The 10,683-nt window shown below is 43.9% G+C and overlaps 1 protein-coding gene across 1 annotated transcript; it reads right to left on the reverse strand.

Annotated features, from left to right (window-relative positions):
* Window positions 1–229: 229 nt before the first annotated feature.
* HIK (ATP binding microtubule motor family protein) lies at window positions 230–6,857 on the reverse strand. The gene is made up of 14 exons (XM_087387839.1): window positions 6,416–6,857; window positions 6,208–6,297; window positions 5,931–6,031; window positions 5,685–5,798; window positions 5,384–5,465; window positions 5,226–5,293; window positions 5,019–5,084; window positions 4,773–4,897; window positions 4,447–4,651; window positions 3,918–4,058; window positions 3,693–3,797; window positions 2,549–3,592; window positions 2,071–2,423; window positions 230–890 (listed from the first exon to the last, which is right to left on the reverse strand). The coding sequence occupies exons 1-14, from the start codon at window positions 6,675–6,677 to the stop codon at window positions 545–547; spliced, it is 3,102 nt and encodes a 1,033-aa protein (XP_087243965.1). The 5' UTR covers window positions 6,678–6,857; the 3' UTR covers window positions 230–544.
* Window positions 6,858–10,683: the final 3,826 nt, after the last annotated feature.

The following is a 10,683-nucleotide window of genomic DNA, read 5'->3' on the forward strand; positions in this document are numbered from 1 at the left end:
GGAGCGGCAGGCACAATAAATGGCTCTGAAATGAGTTAACCAGAGCTTCAAATCCTCGTAGCTAGCCTGGCTACACATCAGAAGCACGTTGCTCCCTAGTATTGTGCATGCGGCATAGCTGCATGCAAAATTTCCACTCACCTACAGAGCATTCTGCATAGCTTTTCGTTTGCCGATTCATGTCTGTCTTTTATTGTCCTCTTCAATCTGCCTTTCTTATGTCTGCCTCCAAATGAAATAGGCGATGACAGCAGTTTTCAAGTCAACTACATGCCTCCTGCATTTATTATTGACCAAATAAAAGAATGACGGTGTAAGCCCCCCTCTAATACATGGCAAACACTCCAACAAGGGAGGGTTTCTAATGGACAAGATAATCAAATGAATGAAATAGAAGGAAGAGGAAGAGCCCCTCATATCCATGCGTCACTTGCAGGAAACAGAGGGCTTCTAGGACCAGCTGCCATCAGAAGTAGAGAAGCTTCTGTGATTGCAACGGTTGGAAAAGCCAAGCGAGACCAGTAGCAGCAGGTATATAGCTCTTCTAAATGGCGAGGGTATTATTGAGGTTACTGATGAGAGAATTCAAGCCACCAAGAAGCCATGGCCTTTTGCTGCTAGGAGGTGCAAAAGCAAGCTCAAACATTTCTTTGGAAGCAGCTCTGCCAGGCTCCCAGAACCCCACGATTCTGGCAACCAGCTCTGCACTGTCTTGAATGTGATCTACATCATGCGCGTCTGTCCACACTTTGTAAGCCACCTGCATTTTTCTCTGTTTGGAATCCAAGGCAATACCCCACTTCTCGTACACCTCCTCCCTCTCTTCTGCTGTCAACCTGGCCCTCATCCTTTTGGCTAGCTGCTCCCTCTCCCTCTTCAAAGCTCGGCAGCTGCTGAAACAAGCCACCAGACAGACCACATCATTAGAAAGGACACGTGCATAGAAAGTCAATAAAATCCATGGAATTGCAAATATAATCATCCAATCCGATGGCATGCATTACTTCTGGAAAGGAGTAATGTTGCATGCAGCTCAGAACTTAACTCAATCCCCTTTCAAACAAGTAATCAACACAAAACCTGAAGCTCAAACCGTTAATTTTTATGTCACATCTATGTACTAGTACCAGTCTGCATTACTTATCTACGAGTACTCAGTCTCTATTACTTATTATTCAATCCATGTTCAAATAAGTAAACCTGAAGCTCAAACCGTCGAAAGGAGTAATGATGCATGCAGCTCAGAACTTACTCAATCCACTTTCAATTAAGTAATCGACACAAAACCTGAAGCTCAAACCGTTAATTCTTATGTCAAACGTATCCGATGGAATTGCAAATATAATCATCCAATCCGATGGCATGCATTACTTCTGGAAAGGAGTAATGTTGCAAGCAGCTCAGAACTTAACTCAATCCCCTTTCAAATAAGTAATCAACACAAAACCTGAAGCTCAAACCGTTAATTTTTATGTCACATCTATGTACTAGTACCAGTCTGCATTACTTATCTACGAGTACTCAGTCTCTATTACTTAATATTCAATCCATGTTCAAATAAGTAATCAACACAAAACCTGAAGCTCAAACCGTCGAAAGGAGTAATGATGCATGCAGCTCAGAACTTACTCAATCCACTTTCAAATAAGTAATCGACACAAAACCTGAAGCTCAAACCGTTAATTTTTATGTCAAACGTATCTATAGTGTACTGGGTCTGCATGACTTATCTACGAGTACTCAGCAACTAAGTAATCAACACAAAACCTGAAGCTCAAAACGTTATTTGTTCTGTCACATCTATCTACTAGTACCAGGTCTGTATTACTTATTCAATCCACATCCAAAGGAGTAGTCGACACAAAACATGACGCTCACCCTACAGCTTAAATCCACCACAAGGTGCTAACCACAAACAAGCAACTATATCTTGAGATACAGAGATTCCCTAGGTTTTGGTTTTTCAATTAACAAAATGGTTTCCTTCGTTACTTTAAATACGACAAACACACCCCTCATTCTCAAGTCCATGGTAACACCATACGGCAACTTCAAGAAAACCTGGTTTACCTGGCTGCTAGGCTCGCCAACTCAGATTCGTCGCTTCCATCACCACCATCTGGGCTTTCAAAACTCATGTCAGCAAAATGTTCCTGCAGCCAAGTCAGTCTTCGGAGTTCCACTTCCATGTACACCTCGTCAGCAGGGTCTCCTTTGAACAGCAAATAGAACTGAGATCTATGGATTATAGAAACTTGACAGACATCCCACAGCTCCACAATGTGCATCCGCTGCTTTTGAAACAAAGATTGCCAGCTTTCTAGAGAGTGTGCAATGGGGGGTGTTCCCTCATCCATCCGAACCATATCTACATCTATATCATTGTCTTCCACACTACCTCCATTTGCCTCCAGCTCAAGCACCTTGAGAAAACAACAAGCAGGATCATCAGATACACAAGACACTACAAACCCAATTCATACACAAAACCCCAATTGATAAGCTTCTCAACATAGCTATGGCTTGCCATTTCCCGTTCTTAGCTCACCTGGCAAACCAGCAATTGTTTCTGATACTGGAGCTTGGCTACCCTCTCCTTGAGTTCTGTAACGTAAGCTCGTATGCTTCTGATGTTCTCTTCGGCTGCAGTCTTGAACATGCTTTGCATCTTCTTGATATCCACCGAATTGTTCCTCCGATGTGTGGGGGTGCTCTCCTTGGACGAGAATCCTGCTTCTCCATCTGGTTTCTTCTTGGATCGGGTCTGCTTCTGGCTTGCTGCAGGGGATTTGCTGTCGATAGGACGAGGTGGATTGTTCTCATTGTTTTCGAATCCCAGACTTCGACGAGCCCTTGGAGAGCAGGGCGAATCCATTGCTGGTAACCGTTTGTTGCTGCAGCTGCTTCCGATCGAAAGCGGAGTGCTAGGTTTCTTCCTCCGACTAGGCGTCTTCATTCCTCCAGGTGATCCTTCCTCTGTTGGCCCATTCGAATTTAGAACCAAATTGTCGATGGACTTCTGCACGCTCTCAAGTTGCTCTTCCAATGTTGCAATGGTTGTATCAGCATCGGTTCTATCCGCACCTCCCAGGGCCTGAAGTCTGTTGATTTCTTCCCTGAGCGAGGTGCTCAGGCTCCCTGCCACGAAGCTAGTGGCGGGCAATGTCCGTCCTTCTTCTGCTTTGCTTGCCCTCAGCGCGTGTAAGTTGCGAATCTCTCCTTGAAGCTTGGAGATAGTTGCTGCTGCATCCTGATTCATGCCAGCTTGAGCTAAGCGTAAACATTCTACCTCTTTCTGTAAAGCTTCCAAGGCCCGATTGGCATCTTCACCTAGTTCATCCTGCAGATGCTCTAGCTTCCGTATCTCCTGCACCAGCAGCAATGAAGCTGTTGATGACTGCCGCATCATGGATTGCCTTACAGACTGCCTAGCAGGACTCCTCTGCTTAGGAGTACTTTGATCGTGTTCTTCCTTGAATACCGCACCACCATTCAAACAAGTGTCGTTGTACGTAAGGCTTTTCATTGCACTATCGGGCGTGCGAGGTGACAACAAAACTGGACATGGTGATAGTAATAGGTTCTCTCGCTCCTACAAACCACAAAAAGAATGTCACCAGAGTGCAAAGGCCAGCTTCTGTATTGCGTCAGATTACGACAGTTACAGATCTGACTAGTAAGAGTTTCCTTACCAAATTCTTCGCTGCTTCCTCGTCCACAATTTTCTTCAGCAGTTCATCCAGCCGAGCTTGTGCAAGGTCCCGTTGCACATGTAATTCTTTCATCTCAGCTCGGAGCTGCAGCATTGTAAAGGCAAGAACGTTTCAGAGGATGGCACTTCGACCTGCAATTTCGAGTTTTCACAAACGTTACACAATCATGCACATCAAGAACAACATTATTGGCATTCTAGTGACCTGCTGGATCTCAGCTTCCTTTTCACTCAACAACGCTTCAGCATCTGGGGGACACGAAACAGACTCAGGAGCCCGTAGCTCTGCTTCCAACCGAGCCACCTCCTTCTGAAGCTGCTTGACCAGAGCTTTGTCCGAAATTACCTGTGATGCGTGAGATAGTTAAAGTAGGAATGGCAAATGAACATTGCAATATTAACCTTATTCAGTAGACGGAATGATTTGCTGCTAAGCCATATCATCATTCCAGCAACACATCGTTAATGCTGCTGTTGATCATTTCAATCCTCTCGCGTCAAATTTTAGTTATCCCAGCAAGCTAAAGCTTGCAGTCTACTTTATGTATAGGCTTTCAGTTACGAAAGAAAGAATTCGATAGTAGAACTTCAGTCTTCAAACCAACAACACAAGGCTCTCTGTTGCCTGCTTCCCATATACAAGGATTACAATCAGCTTATAATCAATCGGTAGCATTCTCTGTGCAATGACAGAGTCGTGATGCACCTAACAGATTGTCCGTTCGGGAAATTACCATGTTAACTTGAGCAGTGTTCGTGACCTCCTTGGCTTGTGTGGCAAAAAATAGCGTATTTCTGGACTGCTCCACATGGCTTTGTGCTGGGCTCATTGTGCATATGATTGCAGTTCGTGCATTTCCTCCGAGTGAATTTTGCAAAATGCGAGTAAGCTTTGAATCCCGGTAAGGCAGGTGTCCAGCCTTAGCTCTACCTTGCCCACTGCATCCATGAATAGTTATTTATCTTTAGGATGGGACATGAACTGCTTCTAATGTCTCATGTTTTATCTTTAAATTCGATGAAAAAACATGTGTTATCTTGTAAGGATTGAAAATCGTACCTCAGCTTTCGGATGATTGTGGTCAAGGTCAGCAAACTTCGATTGATATGGCAGCCTTCCTTTAATCTGGTTCCTTCTGAGAGTGTTTGAGAGGCCCGTTCACTTCCAGCTAAATCCACAAAATTCTGCGTAAAACCAGAGTGTGTCATCCCAAACCGTCTAATGTTTTCAGCTCCATTCAATCTTTTGTGGTTCGTGTATTCCCATGGATTGGGGACGTAAGTACGCAGAACATAAGCAACTTACCAAGCTTGCAACAAGAGACTTTACTAAGCCTCCTTCTGCCATTCCTCGAGGAAAGCTCTCCACAGTCTGCAATTTTCACCACGGACGCTTTCAAACTACTACCCCACTAAAAGATAGTCACCAATCTTTTCAAGACAATCTCTGTCCAGAGGAACCCAGCTTTGCCCTAAGGAATAGGTAACACGCAGCCTGACCGTAGAAACGCACCAGTCTAATGATTTGATGAGACCTTGAACTTGCATCATTTAACATCGTTTCTCCCACCTGCCTCTGAGCTGCATTTCGTAATAAGAAAAGGAGCTTAATTATATGAAAGAAAACATCCAGGGGTTTGGCAACGTGGATCCAGAGAAGAAGGCTCGTACCTTCAACTACTGAAAGGACCTGTTGAAGATGATTGCTGTCCTTGACTACATCCTCAACAAGTCTTTCCACAATGGTTCCTTTCTGCCGTGATGACATTATGTTAGATCAAGAATAGGCAGACAAGGACCATTCTGCTGTACAGATGGATATGTGAGCCGAATTTGAGGTTGAAAGTTCTATGTTCAACATCTGTTGTCTTATAAGAGGATTTTATGTGAAAGTGCTTATGTTCAATACCTGTTGTCTTTGAGAGAAAGTTTAGGTGATAAGTCTATCGTAGGAAAAGGCTAAATGGAATACCTCCGGATCGTCCATGAGTCGAAGAGGACCACTGTCTGTGTTAAGCAAGTCTTTGACTACCTCATTGTATATCTCGAGGGCAGAAACCTTTATGGTAAAATCCCTTTCACTGTGCTGAAAGACGGCAAAGAAAGAAAAAACTCTCTTCTGTCAAATATGCCGGACCACAGTAGAGAAGTAAGTGTTCTATCAGATGCATCTATGAAAGTCTTGCCCATCATATTTTGCAAAGAGAGGATACCTTACCTTTTCGATTTGGGAGTAGATGTCATGGACGGCCTTCTCTGTGATGCCTCTCATGGTGAAGGTCTTTCCACTGCTCGTTTGCCCGTAAGCAAAGATTGTAGCTACAATCACAGAACAAGTTGACATGACTTTTAGAACGATTCGGATTCTCACCTGACATTGCAGCAATCATTGTGGCAATCCTTGTGGCTCACTTCATAACCATGATGGGACAAAGAGGAGCGAGTTCAGTAACAATTGGGTTGAAGTGCCAGCTCGAATTTGCTTTCCTTCTTACCATTAAGACCGGAGAGGGCAGAAAGGGCGACATCCTTGGCTCCCTCCTCGTATACTTGCTGAGTGTGAGTCTCTGGACCGAACACATGATCTGCGCGAATTTCAAGTCAATAATAAGAACGAAGAGGACGAAAGCATTTTCTCAACTGCGGTGGAACGATAACAAAAAGGACCTGCTGAAGACCAAAAAAAAGGAGAAAAGGTGTTACCGAAGGTGTAGGACTTGGGGTGGGGGGAGCGATCGGCGGCGGGGAGGGGGGGTTTGAAGACGATGGTTTTGGGGTCGATGCAGTCCCAAGCGGATGAGTCATGCTGGGAGATTTCACGGGAGCTGAGGGGGCGAACGCGGACGGTGACGAGGATGTTCTCACGGGAACGGGGAGTGGAGGAAGAGGAGGAGGAGGAGGGGGTGGAAGGATGGGAGGAGTGGTGGTGGTGGTGAGGCTTATCGGGGGTAGTGGGAATGAACATGGTGAAGGAAGAAGAAGAAGCTTGGAGGTGAAGAAGAAGAAGAAGAAGGAGTAGGAGGAGAAGCAGCAAAGCTTGGTGGCTATGGCGTCTTCTGATTTTTTGTGCAGTGAAGACGATGAAGAAGAAGACGAAGACGAAGAAGCAGAAACAGCAGCAGTAGCATTGGAAGAGGAAGATGAAGCTCTTCGTTTTTTTTTTTTTTCCCAAAACGTTGCCCAACGGCTAGTCGCCTCCTTCACATTCAATACTTGCCCTTTTGGCGGACATAGTACTTGACCTGTGTGAAATGAAGGTGGACATCCTCCACTCTACTATTCGAAATAGGTCAAACGTGGGCGCCCAGGCGTGAGATGTTTGTGAATGCAACCTTATTGGTTTCCCCTCTTCCACCTTTGGAACGCCTCTGCTCCTTGTAGAGGACAGTCGAAAAAGGCCACGTGTCAACCTTTCTAGTTGGAATCCAGCTAGATTCTGGCTCCGGACCTCTCAAGGCCTCCCATGGCCCTCCCCTACCCGTCAACGGCTGGGGTTGGTGGAGTTTTAATCCCAGCCGTTAGATTTTAAAACATCCGTAATGGTAATGTTTAAAATAACGATAACTGGATAAATTACAGACATAATTTTAAAACTCAAAATATACTTAAAACAAATTAAAAACATAGATAAACTAACACAATTAAATAAAAAAATAAAGTAATTACCAACCGAAATATATACATTTATTTCATATAATAAGTTTTTTACAATAAAACTGAACAAAACGGTAAACTCCACCCAAAACTTTGCCAACGAACAAATCAACCGTCCCCAAAACTCCATCAACGGACAAAATCAAAATTCCGTCCACGGACATCGCCAGACATGAAAAAACTGCAGCTAAACAAGATTCTGTGGCTAGACATCGACGCACATCAACAACCAACACCTAATCTTTTTTTATGAATTGAACACAGCAGTTATTAAAAACTGCACCATGCAAGACAACAACAGGACCGCCGCGATAAGTAAGTCCCAAAGCGCGAGCAGCCACAGGAGAAACACGGGACAACTCATCCAACAATTCTGACTCATCACACCCGCCATACAAAGCTCCATAATCGAAATCGCCTCCACCGATTCTAGGAGAAGCCTGTTCACCGATTCCAGGAGAACCCTATTCACCGATTCTAGGAGAAGCCTATGCACCCACTCCAGGAGAAGTCTGTCTACCCATTCCAGGAGAACCTTGTCCACCATCACCCACTTCTGGAAATCCACCAACAGGTTCAGTTCTAGCACCACATTTGCAGCACCAAAATTCGCACAACTAGCCGCACCATCAATAGTCTTGACTCCTGTAACAGGAATATTGCCAGAAATCCCTCGCAACGAAACATCAATGCCACCACCAACAAGAACAGCACCACAATCCGAACGATTAACCACACGCACACCAACATCAGCACCACAACTCCCACCAAAAAAACCATCCCCTAACAAATCTATAATAATAGCTTCACAACCAACCTTTCCTGCAAAAGCAATAAAATAAACATAAAAATTACGTCTATAAACAAATGAATAAAACCTACCTGTAACAAAAAAGAACACATATACCTTGATCATGACGAATACCACCGGAAGAAATATCTACATCAGCACAACGAACAACTCCGTCAACCTTTTCAGAATAAATCTTCATATTCTCCTCCAAAACCTTCGGATAAGTTCTCAGAACACCACAATCATCATAAGGCTTCGCTATGATACTTTGAGCAGCAGTAAGTTTCAAGGAATTGCTTTTATCGTATTTCCTATAGCTAGACACCCTCTTATGCCCTGTAACAAGCTGCCCTACATCTTCATGAACTTGACAAAGACTAAGCCTCGTAACAGTAGATGACCTCACGCTCTTATTAGCCCTCTTAGAACCACCAACCGCAATAGTTGCCAACATAGAATGCACCAACTTATTCAGGGACTTTTTAGAAACACGATTCGAATTAAACCACACCTGCAAAAAGACACAAATTACAACACAGACAAATACAACAAAAGACAAATGTATCTCGAAAAACTTACCTCAGTTCGGAAATTTTCAATCACTTGCAAGAATAGAAACTTCGAGTTCACACAACACTCCTCCACAGCAGGCAGATGACGCATGAGCTGAGCAAATGTATGAACCACATCAACTTCATGCACACGAACTCCAGGGCGGAAATCTGTTTTCTGATAACGCGTCAAAGTCACCACGTAATTCTTACTCAATCGTTCGTTGTACCTGCACACAAAACTAAAACAGTCAAACAACAACACATGCAAGACATTAACCAAAAAAACAAACACAAAAGCAAATCACTTACTCCACATATTCACCAAGTTCATCCCTGTCATGAGAAAAATCTCCCCGAAGAACGGAATGAAGTTCTTTACCGCCACGTATACAAAATCGAGACAAGCAATAGTAGGCAAACCTCCTCTGAACACCACGTGGGTGAAACATAGAGAAATCGATATCGTTAAGAACCTTATGTTCCTCAGCTACACTGACAAATACAATCCTTCTCTGTGTCATTCGAAGCAGACTTTTGCACAGACCGATTCATTGGAACAACCACAGCGTTCTAAGAAGCCTTAAATATAGGATTTTTTACAATATCGAAACCTCGATCACACCAGTAGAAGCCACACGAACATCCTGCGCCCTCCGTAGGATATGGCCGAAACACTGAAACATACCCATAATCAATTCAGGTGGATAAAGACTACCATCACGCTTCACAACTTGCAGAAAGAAGCTCCTCAGCATCTCGTTCAGCTCTCCTAAATCCAAGTCTTCAATCCTCACAGCATCATCCATTCCACTCACACGCCTCCAGATATCAAACCTACGTCTCGCCCATTCATCTTTTGCTAAGGACCAATTCGAACCTCCCTCACTCACAAGCCTTTCCTCCTCTTCATCTAAAGCAAGAAAAGGAACCTTAGAAACAACTCGACAATCAGTATCTACAACACCCAACCCACCACCCGATGCAACACCCTCCCGCGCAGCATGCACACCAACAGAAGTAGCACCAACTACAGACTCATCGGTCCCAAATCCCAAACAGAAAGAAGGATGATCAACCCCCTCCATCGCAATAGAAATCTCGCAAAACACCCATTCCACACATCCCGAAATCAAACACATATATAACATGAAACGAACAATCGCACAAAGCACAAATTTGTAAAGCAAATCACCGAAACATAGCAAACGATCACCCAAGGGCACCGATCGTCCCTTCGATCAGACCGTCACCCGCATCCCCGACTGTCAAAAACACAAAAGAAACACAACAAAAATTAGTTCAAATAATAACAACAACCACCACACGATCAACCACAATCGAATGGTCCATAATAAAAATCCAAAAACCTAACAACTGGATAATAACAAAACAACATGTGGACCATCCAAATATACACGTGCCCAACCACCCACTACCGCATGCAGCCAACTTTCTTTACTAAAGTTGTACAAATGGATATAATGAATGCTCCCTTTTTGGAGAGATATCCCTCATACTAAAAAGCCCTCTTAAGTGCAGCCACATCACTCCTTAAACCTCTCACTCTAGCATAGATGATGGGGACACCCATCTAAGTTGAGGAGTCTACACTTTGAAAAGATATCCCCCCCACTAACAAGATCGAAGCCAAGATCGAAGCCAATATCCTCAACTGCCGAATCAATCTCATCTCCTACCCCCTCAATGTCATGAAGATCTGTAGTATCCTCTATGTTCATAGGCATGTCCAATCCCAAATATACCACACTCTCTCCAGTATTAGGCTGGACAGTCAGCTTCCTTTTCCTCTCTCTCTTCTTGAGAGGTGATACTACTTTCTATTTACCCTTTCCCCTTGTCTTAGGTGGATGAGTTGTACTCTCCCAAGTATCCATCTACAAGACATTAACACAAACAACAACAAGAAATAAACAATTATTCACAATGTTATTAGAATGATGACAGGCTTG

Source organism: Dipteris shenzhenensis, chromosome 17 (genome assembly GCF_047967505.1).
Source record: "Dipteris shenzhenensis isolate YYH24624 ecotype China chromosome 17, Dip_SZ_1.0, whole genome shotgun sequence".
NCBI classification, from domain to species: domain Eukaryota; kingdom Viridiplantae; phylum Streptophyta; class Polypodiopsida; order Gleicheniales; family Dipteridaceae; genus Dipteris; species Dipteris shenzhenensis.

Bases quoted from the DNA above. Each gene is read 5' to 3' on its own strand.
- HIK (XM_087387839.1), bottom strand. From the start codon at position 6,677: ATGTTCATTCCCACTACCCCCGATAAGCCTCACCACCACCACCACTCC. The intron at 5,799-5,930 runs GTAAGGTATCCT...GCCGTCTTTCAG, and splicing joins TCTACTCCCAAATCGAAAAG to CACAGTGAAAGGGATTTTAC. The intron at 891-2,070 runs GTAAACCAGGTT...TTGTTTCAGCAG, and splicing joins TTGGCGAGCCTAGCAGCCAG to CTGCCGAGCTTTGAAGAGGG.